This window comes from Pan troglodytes, chromosome 8 (genome assembly GCF_028858775.2).
Source record: "Pan troglodytes isolate AG18354 chromosome 8, NHGRI_mPanTro3-v2.0_pri, whole genome shotgun sequence".
Lineage (NCBI taxonomy): Eukaryota > Metazoa > Chordata > Mammalia > Primates > Hominidae > Pan > Pan troglodytes.
The window spans coordinates 12795009-12812031 of record NC_072406.2 but is presented as its reverse complement, the minus strand read 5'-3'; the positions used below and the strand labels follow the sequence as shown (position 1 = coordinate 12812031).

The following is a 17023-nucleotide window of genomic DNA, read 5'->3' as shown; positions in this document are numbered from 1 at the left end:
TGGCACGATCACTGCTTACTGCAGCCTTGACCTCCTGGGCTCAAATGATCCTCCCAATTCAGCCTCCCAAGTAGCTGGAACTACAGGCGCACACCATCACACGCAGGTAATTTTTAACTTTTTAAATTTATTTTTATTATTTTTGAGATGGAGTCTCACTCTGTTGCCCAGGCTGGAGTGCAGCAGCATGATCTTGGCTCACTGCAACCTCCACCTCCTAGGTTCACGCAATTCTTCTTCCTCAGCCTCGCAAGTAGCTGGGATTACAGGCACCTGCCGCCATGCCTGGCTAATTTTTGTATTTTTAGTAGTGACGGGGTTTCACCATGTTGGCCAGGCTGGTCTCGAACTCCTGACCTCAAGTGATCCACCCGCCTCAGCCTCCAAAATTGCTGGGATTACAGGCATGAGCCACCGCACCCAGCCAATTTTTTTTTTTTTTTGTAGAGATGGGGTCTTACGACGTTGCCCAGGCTGGTCTCAAACACCTGGCTCAAACAATCCTCCCATCTTGGCCTCTTAAAGCACTGGGATTACAGGAGTGAGGCACCACACCTGGCCAAGAATTTCCTTAAAGCCTATGAAGTGGTGAGCCTTTCATTTCATGTGGAAGGTTCTGGTGGCTGCAGGATGGCCTGAAATGAGAGAGCAAGTGATCCTTTAGAGAAATGGTTTCCTTTCATCCAGTCTGAAGCTGATGGGGGTGAAATCTGGAGTGGCAGAAGTAAGGCTGGAAAGGAGGAGCTGGATTGGAGGAGAAACATCAGCAGGACTTGGCTGAAATGTGTTGGGTTTGTTCATTCGTTTATTTACTCAGCAGATACACAGGGAGTGCTCGCTGTGTGCTTGGCACTGTGGTCAAGGAACTGAGTATGCAACAAAGAAGAGAACACATACAGCCCTTGCTCTGTGCCACTCACAGTTTGGCGCAGGTCCGGAGAGGAAGAGGAGGGCTCCAAGGTGTGCTCAAGGTTCCACTGGGACAGTGGTGTCCTCCCCAAACCAATGACCAATTAGTGAGGGGTGCAGTCATGCCCGTGGGCCTTCAACAGCATTTTACTGAAATAAAACAGAAAATATCAAGAGTGCTTTGGATGTCATAAGGGAAAGAACACTGCAGAAATTTTCTTTCTGTTATATATGTGCAGGTCTGTATTGGATCAGTATGTGCAATGTACTTCTTATTGAAGGGCAGGTAAAGAAAGAAAAAAAACCTTGTATGGGGCTGAGCGTAGTGGCTCACATCTGTAATTCCCGCACTTTGTAAGGCTGAGGCAGGACTGCTTAAACCAGGAGTTCAAGACTAGCCTGGGCAACATAGCGGGACCTCATCTCTACAAAAAAATAAAATAAAAATTAGCCAGATGTGGTAATGCACACCTGTAGTCCCAGCTACTTGGGAGGCTGAGGCAGGATGATCACTTGAGCCCAGGGGTCAAGGGTGCAATGAGCCATGATCATACCACTGCATTTGGCCTGGGCAACAGAGCAAGACCCTCTCTCAAAAAAAAAAAAAAAAAAATCTAAAAGAGAATGGGTAAATCAGGCATAGTGGTGCATGCCTGTAGTCCCAGCTACTCCACAGGCTGAGGCGGGAGGATCACTTGAGTCCAGGAGTTTGAGGTGGTAGGGTGCAATAATCGTGACTATAAATAGCCATGGCACTTTAGCCTGGGCAACATGACGAAACCCTGTCTCTATAAAAAAAAATAAAGAAATTAGCCTGGAGTGGTGGTGCATGCCTGTGTTCCCAGCTATTCCAGAAGCTGAAGTGGGAGGATTGCTTGAGCCCAGGAGGTGGAGATTGCTGTGGGCCCAGATCGTGCCACTGCAGGGGGCTACAGGAGTCTAAAAGGGAGGGGACACAATTTCCCCAAATCTCCAATGTTGAGGAGTTCTGCCTACACTCCTTGCCCCAGGATGCCCCCAGCACCAAGGCCAAGAGGGTGTCTTGGCCCTCAGCACTGGGGTAGAACATCTGTACACAGAACCAGGCCACAGGAGAAGGCATACACAGAAGCCCATGAGCACCAGCCCCTCTGAGCTGCGTCCAGCCCCCATCTCCATCCTCTGTTCTCTGGGACTACAAATCCAGGCCTGACCTGGTTCTATCCCTACCTGCAGAGACAGAAGACAGAAGGAGACAACCCCTGAGAAGCCTTTCCCCAGGGCCTGATTCCCCCTCGCACTGTAAGATCTCTCAGCCCGCACTTTGGGAGGCCGAGGTGGGCGGATCACGAGGTCAGGAAATCGAGACCATCCTGGCTAACAGGGTGAAACCCCGTTTCTACTAAAAATACAAAAAAAAAAAAAAAAAAAAAAAAAAAAAAAATTAGCCGGGCGTGGTGGTAGGCGCCTGTAGCTCCAGCTACTTGGGAGGCTGAGGCAGGCGAATGGCGTGAACCTGGGAGGCGGAGCTTGCAGTGAGCCGAGATCGCGCCACTGCACTGCATCCTGGGCAACAGCCAGACTCCATCTCAAAAACAAAACAAAACAAAACAAAAAAACACCTCTCAGCCCTGGATCAGGTCCCCTCTCCAGGAAAGGTGACAGAGTGGGGTCTAAATGACACTGCCCTAGGGCCCCGCTGGGGTGGAAAACAGACCCAGACAGCGCCCCCAGCCCTCCCTCCCCAGGGAGGAATGAAGGGCATAACAGACAGCGGAGGACACCAGGACAGGAAGGAGGGGCCAGCCGCTCTCAAACTAAGTCTAAACCACGGCGGTGAGGAAGTGTGGTCCCAAATCCAGCCCCCTCACGGCCGAGCTCACAGAGCTCAGGGCTGGAACTCGGAACCCCTGGCCCGACGCAGGCGGCAGCACCGAAGGGAACTTGAGCCCCGGCCCCCTCAGGGGACCCACGGCCGGGGCGCAGCTTTGCTGGCAGACGCCGCAATACTGCGCAGCCGCGGCCCCGCAAGCAGAAACAGGGCTGGGTCTGAGGCCTGCGTGGAGCTGGGGCCCGACGGCTCCCGGAAGGCAGCGGGGGGCACTGGGCGCCCCGGATCCGAGCCTCCCGGGCGGCAGGCCCTCCCAGCTGTGCGGCGCCCGGATCCCCACCAAGGCACCCCAAGCGCGGACGGCGGGACGGGCGACAGCACCAGGGTGGTGTCCCAGGCTTCCCCACCGCCGCGGACCCACTCGGCCCCGGCCCGGGCGGGGCTTCCGGAGAGATTTATCCCCCTTCCCTCTAACCTTCCTGGGGCTCCGGCTCAGGCTGGACAACGGCTCGGAGACCCAGTCCCCCTCGAGTGTTGACCCCCCCCATCCAGAACCAGCCAACCCACCAAACCACCTCTCCCAAGCCGGGCCTCTTCCCGGCGTCCGCCGCTGACCTGATCAGAGCCGCTCTGCCGGCCCGAGGGAGCTGAGAAGGGGCTTGGGAATGGGGTCTTGAGGAGGGGCTGGCCGGAATGTGCTGCACTAGCCCAGCTGGAGCGGGCGGCGCGGGCGCGCCTGTGCCCCAGCCCACCCAACTCCCGGCCCGCGCGGCCCCCGGCACACCATAGAGACGTGGTCCTCCGCCGGCCTAGAGCGTCTCTCCAGAGCGTGTGCAGGAGCGAGACGTCATTTTGCGTCGCCTCGGGCAGGGTAGCCAGCGGCTGCATCTGAGGCGGACGCCGCAGTGTAGGGCACACCCTGAGGGTAGCGAGAGACGTGACAGGACCGAGCAGCTGGGGGCTGCAGCCTGCTGTGTCCCCACCGATCCCAGAGAGAGGCTGTGAGTCTGGATCTGGGCGTTCGCACCCTGAGAGAGGGGGTCAAAGCTCCCCTGCGGCCCCGAGGAAGAAGAGCAAGGTTGAGGACCGCCTCGGGTCACCAGAGTAGTTTGGAGGCAGGCCTGCAGGCGCGTCCCCGCTCCTCAGCTCCAAGCTGACGTATCTACACCTGCCGGCGGGCATTAAGATGGCTGGTTATGCCACTACTCCCAGCCCCGTGCAGACCCTTCAGGAGGAAGCGGTGTGTGCCCTCTGCTTGGATTACTTCAAGGACCCCGTGTCCATCAGCTGCGGGCACAACTTCTGCCGAGGGTGTGTGACCCAGCTGTGGGGTAAGGAGGACGAGGAGGAAGATGAATGGGAGGAGGAGGAGGAGGACGAGGAGGCGGTGGGGGCCGTGGACGGATGGGACGGCTCCATTCGAGAGGTGTCGTATCGGGGGAATGCTGACGAAGAGTTGTTCCAAGACCAAGATGACGATGAACTCTGGCTCGGTGACAGTGGTAGAACTAATTGGGACAACGTAGACTATATGTGGGACGAGGAGGAAGAAGAAGAGGAAGATCAGGACTGTTACCTAGGAGGCTTGAGACCTGACCTGAGGATTGATGTCTACCGAGAAGAAGAAGAAATACTGGAAGCATACGATGAGGACGAAGATGAAGAGCTGTATCCTGACATCCACCCGCCTCCTTCCTTGCCCCTTCCAGGGCAGTTCACCTGCCCCCAGTGCCGAAAGAGCTTTACACGTCGCAGCTTTCGTCCCAACTTGCAGCTGGCCAACATGGTCCAGATAATTCGCCAGATGTGCCCCACTCCTTATCGGGGAAACCGGAGTAATGATCAGGGCATGTGCTTTAAACACCAGGAAGCCCTGAAACTCTTCTGTGAGGTGGACAAAGAGGCCATCTGTGTGGTGTGCCGACAATCCAGGAGCCACAAACAGCACAGCGTGCTGCCTTTGGAGGAGGTGGTTCAGGAGTACCAGGTGAGAGAAATGAGGGAATGTGGGGGGATGAAGGGAGTGGAAAGGTAACTAGGAGAGCTGAGGAATGAGTAGCATTCCTTTCCCACCTCCTCAGGTACTTAGTTGCTAAACTTCTCTTTCTTTGATGAGGGAGACACGGTGGAGAGAGATGGTCATATGGGTAAAAAAGGAGACACAAAACCATGAAGATTGGGGCAGATTGGCTTCCCCAGAGGAAGCTGAACAGATAATATGACGGTCACTGGAAGCGGACCACTACTGCTAAGACTGGCAGTCTACCTAAGTATAAGGGACATGAGTAACAGATACCCAGTACTTCATTTCTCTCTAATGTGAGTCCTTGACCAATTCCCTGGGACAGGTACAGATAGGAATAGAAAGCCACAGTACTTGGAGATAATAGACATTTGGGACCTCAGCACAAGCAGTGTCAAAATAGATGTATTGGTAGACAGAAATGCCAGATGTGAGTCCTAAACTACTGGTAGCAATTGGCCACACCCCCCTCTCAAAGTCTGGGATTGCATCTCTACCTTCAGTGGGGTCCGTTTTCCTTCTAGAGAAAGGCAAAGCATATAAGCATCTTTGATGGATCAGAATGTGCCTCATATCCTGATCACTTTTCTTTCCTGGTATTTTATCATAGTGGAAGGAGTGCAGGATCAGATGAGCTGGCTCTGCCACTTACTGTCTAGTCTTGGGCAGGTGTCAACCTCCTTGAGCTTCACTTTTTCCCTAGGATTGTAAGGATTAAAAGAGATCATATATGTTAACCATAAAGCACTAAACAAATGTTTGCTGTTTTATTTGGCTTTCTTGTAACTTGTCTTCCCTTGTTTGGGTGCTGATATGGTTAATGCCTTGCTTTCTAGTCTTGACTTCTAAGCATTAGATAATTGTCTCAATGACAATGAGCATGAGTACCATCTTCCTTACCAAAAGTCTAGGTAGATTTGACTCCTAGCAGTGCCCAAACGAAGGAGAGGTTGTCTTCAGGCCCAGAAAGGTTGACCTGGATATGCAGCAGCCGCTGCTCACGTCTTAGTAGTGCTTTACAGTTTATAAAATATATTTCCTTGTATTCTCCTATAGCAGTGGTTTTCAAATTGTTTTTTGACCAATTAGTGTGTCTTAAAATAAATGGGTCATGCCTAGCATTATCTCAAAATGAAGAAAGAGAAAATATTAGAACACATGGAACATAGGGTAAGTATTGCTTTATGAAACTTTTAAGTTATATATATATACATGTATATACTTCGTCTAAAAATATATTGCTTTCTTTGAGTTGCAGTCAAAACACAAACAGAGCACTGTCCTACAGGCTTCATATATTAGATATTATTATCACCCCCCTGCCCCCATTTTATAGCAAATATTGGTAAGTGCACAGTTAAGGCACAAATCTAACCATAAGTCACTGCTACCTCTGTTACATTAACCTGACTTGAAGGACAAATCCTAGTACCATGTTTTCACCCAAGGTGATAACTAAAGTATCCCATGGAAAAAACTTATGTCCTATGCTTCTGGGTTTTAGTACACTGAAGCTGAGGAAAAGAGAGAACCTTCCATTTCTCTCCTAACTTTTTTTTTTTTGAGACGGTGTCTTGCTCTGTTGCCCAGGCAGAAGTGCAATGGCATGATCTCGGCTCACTGCAACCTCTGTTTCCCGGGTTCAAGCGATCCTCCTGCCTCAGCACCCCTAATAGTTGCGATTACAGGCACATGCCACCATGCCCAGCTAATTTTGCATTTTTAGTAGAGATGGGGTTTCACCATGTTGGCCAGGCTGGTCTTGAACTCCTGACCTCAGGAGATCCACCACCTGGGCCTCCCAAAGTGCTGGGATTACAGGCATGAGCCACTGTGCGCAGCCTTCCTCAGCTAACTTTTATCATCATCCCCTTCCCCCATTTTATAGTAAATATTGGTAAGTGCACAGTTAAGACACAAATCTTTTTTCATTTTTATTTATTTATTTATTTATTTGAGCTGGAGTCTCGCTCTGTCATCAGGCTAGAGTGCAGTGGTCCGATCTCAGCTCACTGCAACCTATGCCTCCCGAGTTCAAGCGATTTTCCTGCCTCAGCCTCCCAAGTAGCTGGGAATACAGGTGCGCACCACCACGCCCAGCTAATTTTTGCATTTTTAGTGTAGACGGGGTTTCACCATGTTGGCCAGGATGGTCTCAATCTCTTGACCTCCTGATCCCCCCCGCCTCGGCCTCCCAAAGTGCTGGGATTACAGATGTGAGCCACCATGCCTGGCTGTCTCTTTCATTCTTTAGGCAGTTCATTGTCACTTCCTTCCATTGGTAAACATGTAAATTATAGTCGCATGATTTAGAATTTTATTGACCAAAGTCATAATAATAGTTAACAGTACAAGGAACTATTTTTGAATAATGGTTTATTTAATACAGTATACATTATCTTTCATATACTTTGTTACAATGTTAAAAAAAACTTCATTTTTCATAATACAGGAAATAAAGTTGGAAACAACTCTGGTGGGAATACTTCAGATAGAGCAAGAAAGCATTCACAGCAAGGCCTATAATCAGTAAGATGTGTGAAAAGTTGGGTAGCCACAGGAGGTGTTCATTAAGGATATGATTCCATTTATATAGCTATTTCTATTGCATAACCAGGACAGTTTTATTGTTTTGAGGTCAATGTTCTTTTAAAATTTGATTTTCTGTAAGAAGAGGCTTTTTGGCCCAGAAAGCCTTACTTATTTTACATCTTCCAGTTTGTCCATCCCATGAGTTAGAGTTCGTCTTGACTCTGCAAGCTAGAATCAAAGAATTATGAAAGTAAGATCATTTAGATTTGACCAAGGGCACCATTAAATGGTGTCAGGTTTTAGGAAGCAGACGGGTGTATAAAAAGAAAATGAACAAAGATTTCACTTATTGGGGATCAGGCATAACTGGATGCCTGGATTGTCCTGCCACCCAGCTGCCACCAATAAAATCATTCATCACTCTGCAAGAGGGACCAGATGCTTCCATCATCAGTACTCCTTGTTTTTCTGTTATCTCCTTTGAGGTAGCTAAAAATGGCAGCCAAAAAAAAAAATGTTGAGGCTTTTCTCAAGTATATACTCATGTTATTTTGCAGAAGATAGGGTCAACTTCTTCAGTTGAGTTATCTGAAAGTGTTGGGCAGTGACACCATGCCAAACACTGTTAAATTCATGCCATTAAAAACAGTGGAGTGTTCTGCAAAGCCCGATTCTCTGCAGCTTTAAGACTGGACAGTATTGAAATATTCACAGGAATCTTCCAAGCCATGAAAGCTTAATATTAGACAGCCCTTTTAATTGCAAAGGAGAAAAAAATGGAGACACTTGTGAAACCTTGCATTCTGAGTGCTGCCACAAATAAATTAAGGAATTCCAGAATTTCTTCATCTACTTCTGCAGTCTTAACTCTGAATTAATGACTGAATATATCAAACTTCAGATCTTAAAAAACATCAGCTCGCAAGAGGCTGAGGCAGGAGAATGACATGAACCTGGGAGGCGGAGCTTGCAGTAAGCCGAGACTGAGCCACTGCACTCCAGCCTGGGCAATAGAGCAAGACTCCATCTCAAAAAAAAAAAAAAAAAAAAAAAACCGGCTCATCTTTTATTGCTGTTGGTTGAGGTGAATCTACTGATGAAGAAAACTGTACTTTGCTTACATTCAGAATAAGGCTTTCAAAACTGTGGATGTGCTGTTTTCGTGAGCCTTCTACTTGACCACCAAAGAGTATTTTTGCAGCTGTATCAAATGAACCGAGTTGGAGGAAATTGTATAGGAGTATATCTTAATGGCACTATAGCAAACTGTGTTAAATTTGGGTTTTTGGCAAAGATTGAAGAAAACTGGTATTCAAGATGTACTGCAGCTGTCACCACCAAGCATGAACTTTCACTGATTACCCATAACCTACTGGAAATCTTCAGCCTTGCTGTCAGCATAGACCACTGTGAGAAACAGTACATTCCATTCCAGTCTGCCCTGCTTTTTGAAGATCTAAATGCCATTCCATGTTTTCTGTTACATATTGAAGTTTCTTGGTTGTCAAAGAAAAACGGATTCTGCTGAACTTGTGGACAGAACAACCCCAAGGTTGGAAGAAAAATGAAAAATAATCTATACTTGAACATTTCAAAAGTTAAAATTTTCAAGCTTAAAATACATTGACACTGAAATGTCAAGGGGCAAACACCAATTTCGCCGTTCATTATGAAATACATCAAACAAAACTTGCCAAAAATACAACCATAAAAATATAGCAAATGTATGTATGAGCAAACTAATGCTAAAAATGTCTAATTTTCTTGGCTAGTCTTTCAAGGACCAGATTCATGAATGTCATTTGAAGGGAAAAAGTGAAATACTTGGAATTATTTTGAGTGATGTGCTCCTGAGCTTGTTCTTAAAATCTACCAGTGGTAGCTTTTGGAAAGAATGTGTTTCATACCAATGTGCAGGCCTCACCGGAAGAGCTTCAAGAGGAGTTTGTGCAACTCAAGGTCTAATGGTTTTGACTAGAAACTTCCAGGCAAATACTCTAGAGAAACTTGGGTGTAAAATGACTAAACAGATGAAAAGGCTTTATCCACTATTCCATTTGCTCCTTACACCTTAAAAAGCTTTTTTATTTTTTAATGTTTTGATATATCTAGCTTTGGGGAGAAAGCAGTGCAAGAGTGTTATTAAAAGCAGCTTGTGTTTTCTTGCACCTTTTACACCACCCAGGAAAGAAAAGTTCAGGCTTAACAGTGACATGGCTATCACATCATCTGAATAAATTTTTTCCTTCTAAAATTACTACTGCTTTCATTAATTTTAATCATGATACTTAATTTTGAAATTGTAAATGGAGGGGCAAATGTGAGATTTTCAGGTATATGAAAAGTAGAAGTGTGGGTTACAAAAACATTGAGGAAAAACATACAGCTCACCTGTTTATTGAATGTCTTCCCTATTAGGTTCAGCTGTTCACTGCTGTATCACAAGTCAGACTGTTTAAACTTGTTCCTCTACTTCTGTGGCTGTACCCTGGATCTCATCTTCAGATTGGCTACACATCTGAAATCAACTCCCATTGCACTATGACCTTAGCTCTTAGCCTTCCAATACACTTAAGCACACTCCAATTACACCTGCCCTTCAGCTTTAGGGAGCCCACTGTTTCACTGACTCCATATTTTTTCCTTCCCAATTTATCAGACATTTAACAGCCTTACTATCCTACTGAGCCTAGACTGCATGATTCATTTTGGCATAAAGACCTGATACAGGCTGGGCACAGTGGCTCACGCCTGTAATCCCAGCACTTTGGGAGGCCAAGGCGGGTGGATCACGAGGTCAGGAGATCGAGACCATCCTGGCTAACACAGTGAAACCCCGTCTCTACTAAAAACACAAAAAATTAGCCAGGCATGGTGACGTGCACCTGTAGTCCCAGCTATTCAGGAGGCCTAGGCAGGAGAATCACTTGAACCCAGGAGGCGGAGGTTGCAGTGAGCCGAAATCGCGTCACTGCACTCCAGCCTGGGCGACAGAGCGAGACTGTCTGCAGGGGAAAAAACAACAACAACAACAACATCAACAACAACAACAACAAACCTGATTCATGTTGTCATCTAAACCGGATTGATTGATTGATTGATTTCTTTTTCTTTCTCTCTCTCTCTCTCTGTTTGACAGAGTCTGGCTCTGTTGCCCAGGCTGGAGTGTGGTGGCATGATCTCGGCTCACTGCCAGCTCCGCCTCCTGGATTCACGCCATTCTCCTGCCTCAGCCTCCCGAGTAGCTGGGACTACAGGTGCCCGCCACCAAGCCTGGCTAATTTTTTGTATTTTTAGTAGAGACGGGGTTTCACCGTGTTAGTCAGGATGGTCTCGATCTCCTGACCCCGTGATCTGCCCGCCTCGGCCTCCCAAAGTGCTGGGATTACAGGCCTGAGCCACCGCGCCCAGCCTCTTTCTTTCTTTCAATGCTTTTGTTTTTGTTTTGTTTGAGCCAGGGTCTCACTCTGTTGCGCAGACGGGAGTGCAGTAGTGCGATCACAGCTCACTCACTTCCTAGGTTCAAGTGATGCTCCCACGTCAGCCTTCTGTGTAACAAGGACTATAGTGCAGCTAATTTATTTTTATTTTTTGTGGAGCTCTCCCTACATTGCCCAGGCTGGTCTTGAATGCCTGGTGGGCTCAAGTGATCCTCCTGCCTTGGCCTCCCAAAATGCTGGGATTACAGTCATGAGCCACCACACCCAGCCTAGACCAGGATTTCTCAACCTCGACCCTATTGACATTTTGAGTGAGATAATTCTTTGTTGTGGGCAGCTGTCCTATGCATTGTAGGATACTTAGTAGCATCTCTGGACTCTACCCACTACATGCAGGTAGTACCCCTCCACTAGTGGTGACAACCGCAAATGTCTCTAGACATTACCAAATGTCCCATAAGCGGACATTGCAAAATCATCCCCAGTTGAGAACCACTGATGTAGAGTCAGGGAAAGTGGTCATGTCCACATATCATCCTCTTGTAGGCACTATAGCCGGTGCCTGGCATAGGTGTTCAAAAGTGGAACACCTACTCTTGAGAGGAAGAATAGGCTTGCCTAGCTAGCACTTTATTAAAAGTACCCTGAGGGCCAGGCATTACAGGTGGCTCACACCTGTAATCCCAGCACTTTGGGAGGCCGAGGTAGGCAGATCACCTGAGGTCGGGAGTTCCAGACCAGCCTGACCAACATGGAGAAACCCTGTCTCTGCTAAAAATACAAAATTAGCCAGGCATGGTGGTGCATGCCTGTCATCCCAGCTACTCAGGAGGCTGAGGCAGGAGAATCACTTGAACCTGGGAGGAGGAGGTTGCAGTGAGCCGAGATCGCACCATTGCACTCCAGACTGGGCAACAAGAATGAAACTCCGTCTCAAAAAAAAAAAAAAAAAAAAAGTACCCTGAGTATCAGTGGATTAATGGATATGACACCCACTACTCCCTGCTCTTGGAGTGGGGTAGCAAAGTCAACAAACCTTTTCTAAACATTACCGCTGCTTATGTCACTTGGATTTGGGAGAACAAGAACCGTGACAGATGAAACAGTTTACAAAATCAAGCTCTGGAGATTTTGAGTAATAACAATCACTTCAGCTACTCCTCAGTTCCAGCAGAGCAGTAGGGATGTCATTTTTTGTTTTCAGGTATTATGCAGAACCACTGAGTCCACAGTGGAGGCGGCCCTGGTAATATAACATCAGTCCCTAAAGTACTTTCTTAAAACCTAAGGCTCCTGCCATTGACCATCAACCCCTGGCCTCTATGCCATGCCTCCTGAAACTCCTATAAGACTTGTAGATTCTATGCTGCTTCCTACCCCCAATTCCTAACTCCTCTGAAAATTATCCTGTAACAGTGAAGTTATTGCAAATATTTGCTGGCTGGTAAAATGTGGTTATAAGAAAGGAAGCTAAAGACGCTAGTCCTCCACATTCAAGCTAATAGAACTTCATGTAACAATGGAAGTATTCTGTATCTGCTGTCTAATACAGTAGATACTACTAGCTACATATGACTTGAGCTCTTGAAATGTGGCTAGTGCACCTCATGAGCTCAATTTTTAAGATAGTATTTAATTTAATTTTAATTAGCCACATGTAGCTAGTGGCTATCAAATCCTATTTAACAGCACAGTTCTGTACAACCAAAGTCTAGTTCTTCCTGGGGCCCTTGGGAGTAGCAAGTCCAAGGGGGAGGATAAAAACAGAAATAAAACAATTTTCTTTTTCCAGCTGGGAGCGGTAGGCTGTAAGGTAATATTTTTAGACATAAAAGGAGAAAATATTTTATTTTTAAAATCTGACCAAAATGATCTTGAGCCACCTATCACTTCTGATACACATGGATCACACGGGTGACGAGACAGGAGAAAACTAGGGGAAACAAGTTAGAAAATAAACTGTATTACCTTCTCCTATCAAAAAAGGTCTGGGGCTAGAGCTGGAGCCTCAAAATAGGAGGGATAATAAATATAGGGTTTTACTTTGTGCCTGACTTTTTGAAAATGGGACGGGGGGCAAAACCTAGTATTGAAGCAGGTAAGTGGGTTCTTTCCGTGTTACAGCAGATGAGGGTGATGAGGAGCTCCTGGAGTCCTGGAAGAGAGAGCAGCCTGTGCTGACAGAGTTAAAGAGAGGACAGATCTAGGAGTAACAGGGTCTGAGGAGAGGAGATGGCCTCCCAGACCATGAGAACTAAAGGTTGTGATCAATTTCATCGTAGTCTGTCCAAACCAGAGAGTCCTCAAGTGTGGTATGAGAATCCTGGGTGTGGGGCTCATTTCTGCTCTTGAGAAGTGTAGGAGATGCAGCAAGGTTCCTGCTCTCAGGAGACCCGCAAAGATGGAAGGAAACGTTCCTCTAAGTTACTACTTGTCTCACCTCCTCCCAACCCCAAAGGAAGGGGAAAGATAGACACCTCGGGGGTTTGAATTAAAATAGCCCTTTGGAGGGTTTTTTGTTTGTTTGTTGTTGTTATTGTTGTTTTCCATTATTTTTACACAGCTCCAAACAGCCAACTGAAATAAAAATAGCCTTTAAGAACGAGGAGGCTTATCCTGTATAGCGATTCCCCCTGCTAAGGTTTGTGCTTAGGCCTTCCTAGCTTTCTCGTCTCATCTTTTTTCTTTTTTTTTTTTGAGTTTTGCCCTTGTCGCCCAGGCTCTGGAGTGCAGTGACACGACCTCGGCTCACTGCAACCTCCACCTCCCAGGTTCAAGCAGTTCTCCTGCCTCAGCCTCCAGGGTAGCTGGGATTACAAGCATGTGCTACCACGCCCAGCTAATTTTTTATATTTAAAAAAATTAAAATGTAATTTAAATTGTTGGCCAGGCTGGTCTCGAACTCCTGACCTCAGGTGATCTGTCCACCTCGGCCTCCCAAAGTGCTGGGATTATAGGCAGGAGCCACCACGCCCAGCCATCTCCCCTCATCTTAAGGGACCGAGATCCCAACTTAGAGCCCTTTGGTTGACAATTCCAGCTGGCAGTAAGCAGAGTCCTACAAAGATAAGGAGGGATCCAGGTGGCCTGGAGAGGATCCATGGAGCTCACATCCCCTTTTTCTCTGACATTTCTTAGGCACATGGAATCCCTTCTACTCCTACAGCAAAGGATGTGATTTCTCAGCAGGCCCTGGCCATTTCGCCTTAGTGTGAGCAGAGAGGACTGCCCTTCATCCCTCATACAAATTTGAGCTAGCCAGCCCCAGGGTTCTATTCTGACCCTTTTCGCACTCTGGTTCATATGAAGTCCTCTCTCCAGTAGGAAGCTGAGAAAATGAAACTTGGGTCATCTTTTGTTTCTCTCTACCATCTAATGCTACTTTAAATCCTTTGACAAGGAGGCTAGAAGCTTGACTTCTCCCTGCATTTCTTTTTTTTCTCTTTTTTTGAGATGCAGTCTCCCTCTGTTGCCCAGGCTGGAGTGCGGTGACGCAATCTCGGCTCACTGCAACCTCTGCCTCCTGGGTTCAAGTGATTGTCCTGCCTCAGCCTTCCAAGTAGCTGGGATTACAAGCATGCACCACCACACCCAGCTAATTTTTGTGTTTTTAGGAGAGACAGGGTTTTGCCATGCTGGTCAGGCTGGTCTTGAACTCCTGACCTCAAGTGACCCACCTGCCTTGGCCTCCCAAAGTGCTGGAATTACAGGCATGAACCACCGCGCCCAGCCATCCCTGCATTTATTATAGTCCTGTCTGGACCATCCCCTTTCCACAACCTCTGACTCCGTATCTGCCAAAGCACCCAGGCCTAGCCCACAGTCCATCTCCCAAGGAAGCCCCAACAGACAACAGAATGCTTTCTGGGGGACTGCTAGACGTCAGACTTCTGCCTAAAATTTATGCTGAATCTTTATCAGGAAAATAAACATTTTTTAAAAAAGTTAATGACCAGGCTGGCCAACATGGTGAAACCCTGTCTCTACCAAAAAAGACAAAAATTAGCCAGGCATGTAGTCCCAGCTACTCGGGAGACTGAGGTGGGAGAATTGTCTGAACCCAGGAGGCGAAGGGTGCTGTGAGCCAAGATGGCACCACTGCACTCCAGCCTGGGTGACAGAGTGAGACGTTGTCTCAAAAAAAAAAAAAAAAAAAAACAAAAAAACCGCAAGTGATCTCTGATCTCTTTGTAAGATTTGTTCCAGGAACTGATTTAATTTCACAGCCGACCTCACTAAGAGTGGGACAGCACCTATACTTGTACTCCTGTTTCCTGGTCTCCAAACTTTTTGTGCTTAATTTTTTTTTTTCTTTTTGAGACAGGATCTTACACTGTCACCCAGGCTGGAGTGTAGTGATGTGATCATAGCTCACTGCGGCCTCCAACTTCTGGGCTCAAGCGATCCTCCTGCATCAGCCTCCTAAGTAGCTGGGACTACAAGCGTGCACCACCATGCCTGGCTAAAATTTTTAAAAATTTTATAGCGATGGGGTCTCACTGTGTTGGTCTTGAACACCTGAGTTCAAGTGATCCTCCCACCTCAGCCTCCCAAACTGCTGGGATTACAGGTGTGAGCCATGCTCAACCAAAGAGCTCCTATATACAGAGGCCAATTCTAGACACTGGAGTGAAGGAAGTAGTGTAGGGATGAGAGAGACCTCTTAGTCATAAGGTCTTTAGTAAGTACTCAGTCCCTCCTTTAGTGCCACTTCATAGGAATCTTGCACCACCACCCCCAGCTAAATTTAGGGTCCCCCTAGAGACCTTCCTGTACAGCATCTCAGCCTTTGGCTTGACTCATTTGTCTTGATTACTGCAGTGGCTTCTTAACTCTTCTTGTCTCTAGTTTTACTCCACCAACCTAGCCTGCACCGTGACAATAAATGCGTTTTTAGCAGGTAGCAATAAAAACTTGTCCTAAAAAAAGAAGCAGTCTAGGCAGGACAGTGCTGAGATCAGACTTTTGTTGTTGTTGTTGTTGTTGAGATGGAGTCTCACTCTTATCACCCAGGCTGCAGTGCAGTGGCATGATCTCTGCTCACTACAACCTCCACCTCCCCGGTTCAAGCAATTCTCCTGCCTCAGCCTCCCGAGTAGCTGGGACTACAGGCACGTGCCACCAGGCCCAGCTAATTTTTTGTATTTTTAGTAGAGACGGGTTTCACTGTGTTAGCCAGGATGGTCTGGAACTCCTGACCTCGTGATCCGCCTGCCTTGGCCTTCCGAAGTACTGGGATTACAGGCGTGAGCCACTGCGCCCGGCCGAGATCAGACTCTTAAAGAAACTACTCTAGGCTTCAGGACAAAATCCAGATCCCTTAGCAGCAAGGCCTTCCAAACTAGGGCTCCTTGACCCTCAGGGGTTTCACTCCCTCCTAAGGAGCCCTCAAAGCTATCCCTACCTTACCTCTGCACCTACGCTGATCCCTCTGCCTGGAACGCCCTTCCTTTAACTACTTGACCTTTACTTTTCAACCCATGAGGCTGGCCACCAAAATTAGAATCTTCCACAGGCCAAACCCTCCACTGGGTGGTGAGAATGCAACACTTAGCAGAAACAGAGCAGTCCTTGTGAGGAGACACCTGAGGGATAAGAAGAACCAGTATACACTACACCACCGCTGTGAAAGCATGAAACAAATGTGACCTAGACCTGAGGGTCCCAGAGGCTTCCCTGAACAGGCAGCCTAAGCTGAGACCCCAAGAAAGCTTAGATTGAACCGAGAGGGTTGGGGAGGGATGTGATGGGCCTTCCAGGCAGAACAATGTGTGTTCTGTGTGGGAGAGAACTAATGAGTTTGGAGGAAGAGGGGAGGCCCAGTCTGGCCACAAACACAAGAGTATGGGACACGCCAGAGGAAGCCACACGGATTTTGCAGGGAGACAGTAAGGATTTTGGTCATCATCTTAAAAGTACGTAAAGTACGTGGGAAAGCCTCCTGCCCAGAGTTTTAGCTGGCAGTCAGCAGGCCCTCTGGTCCTGGCCACGCACCTTTCCCTCAGCCTCACCTCAGCATTCAAGGGAAAACCTGCCACCGGGCAAGCCCTCCAGGGTCTGGAATGCTGGCAGGAGGGGATGGATGCCTCTGCTCCTGGAGAAAAGGGCTCTGGCAGGGAAGCCTGAGGGGCTGGTTCCAACTGTACAGGTCCTGTGGACTCCTCAGAAAAGGAATGGTGAGATGGATTTTCATAGGAGAGCCTCTCCAATTTCTCCTTGGGACTTTTTTTTTTTTTGAGACGGAGTCTCTCGCTGTCGCCCAGGCTGGAGTGCAGTGGCGCCATCTCGGCTCACTGCAAGCTCCGCCTC

The 17023-nt window shown here is 47.7% G+C and overlaps 1 protein-coding gene and 1 long non-coding RNA gene across 13 annotated transcripts in view; one reads left to right on the top strand and one right to left on the bottom strand.

Moving 5' to 3' along the window:
* Positions 1 to 107: 107 nt before the first annotated feature.
* Positions 108 to 3522, bottom strand: LOC134807117 (uncharacterized). Of its 4 annotated transcripts, none has more exons than XR_010146765.1 (3): positions 3504 to 3522; positions 921 to 1059; positions 108 to 635 (listed from the first exon to the last, which is right to left on the bottom strand). It is a non-coding gene; the product is annotated as an uncharacterized LOC134807117 (long non-coding RNA). The 4 variants fall into 4 exon arrangements; XR_010146762.1 differs by lacking the exon at positions 3504 to 3522 and adding an exon at positions 3335 to 3473; XR_010146764.1 differs by lacking the exon at positions 3504 to 3522 and adding an exon at positions 3195 to 3282.
* A 38-nt stretch (positions 3523 to 3560) lies between these two features.
* Positions 3561 to 17023, top strand: part of LOC112204539 (E3 ubiquitin-protein ligase TRIM52) — a 28037-nt gene continuing 14574 nt past the window's right edge. For 7 of the 9 annotated variants that reach the window (XM_063781279.1, XM_063781277.1, XM_054660612.2 and 4 more), the window contains exon 1: positions 3906 to 4706. In XM_063781279.1, coding sequence (XP_063637349.1) covers positions 3906 to 4706 — 801 coding nt within the window. Of the gene's footprint in view, positions 4707 to 7194; positions 9532 to 17023 lie in introns of those variants that run through there. The other 2 variants (XM_024346135.3, XM_024346136.3) reach the window with 2 other exon arrangements.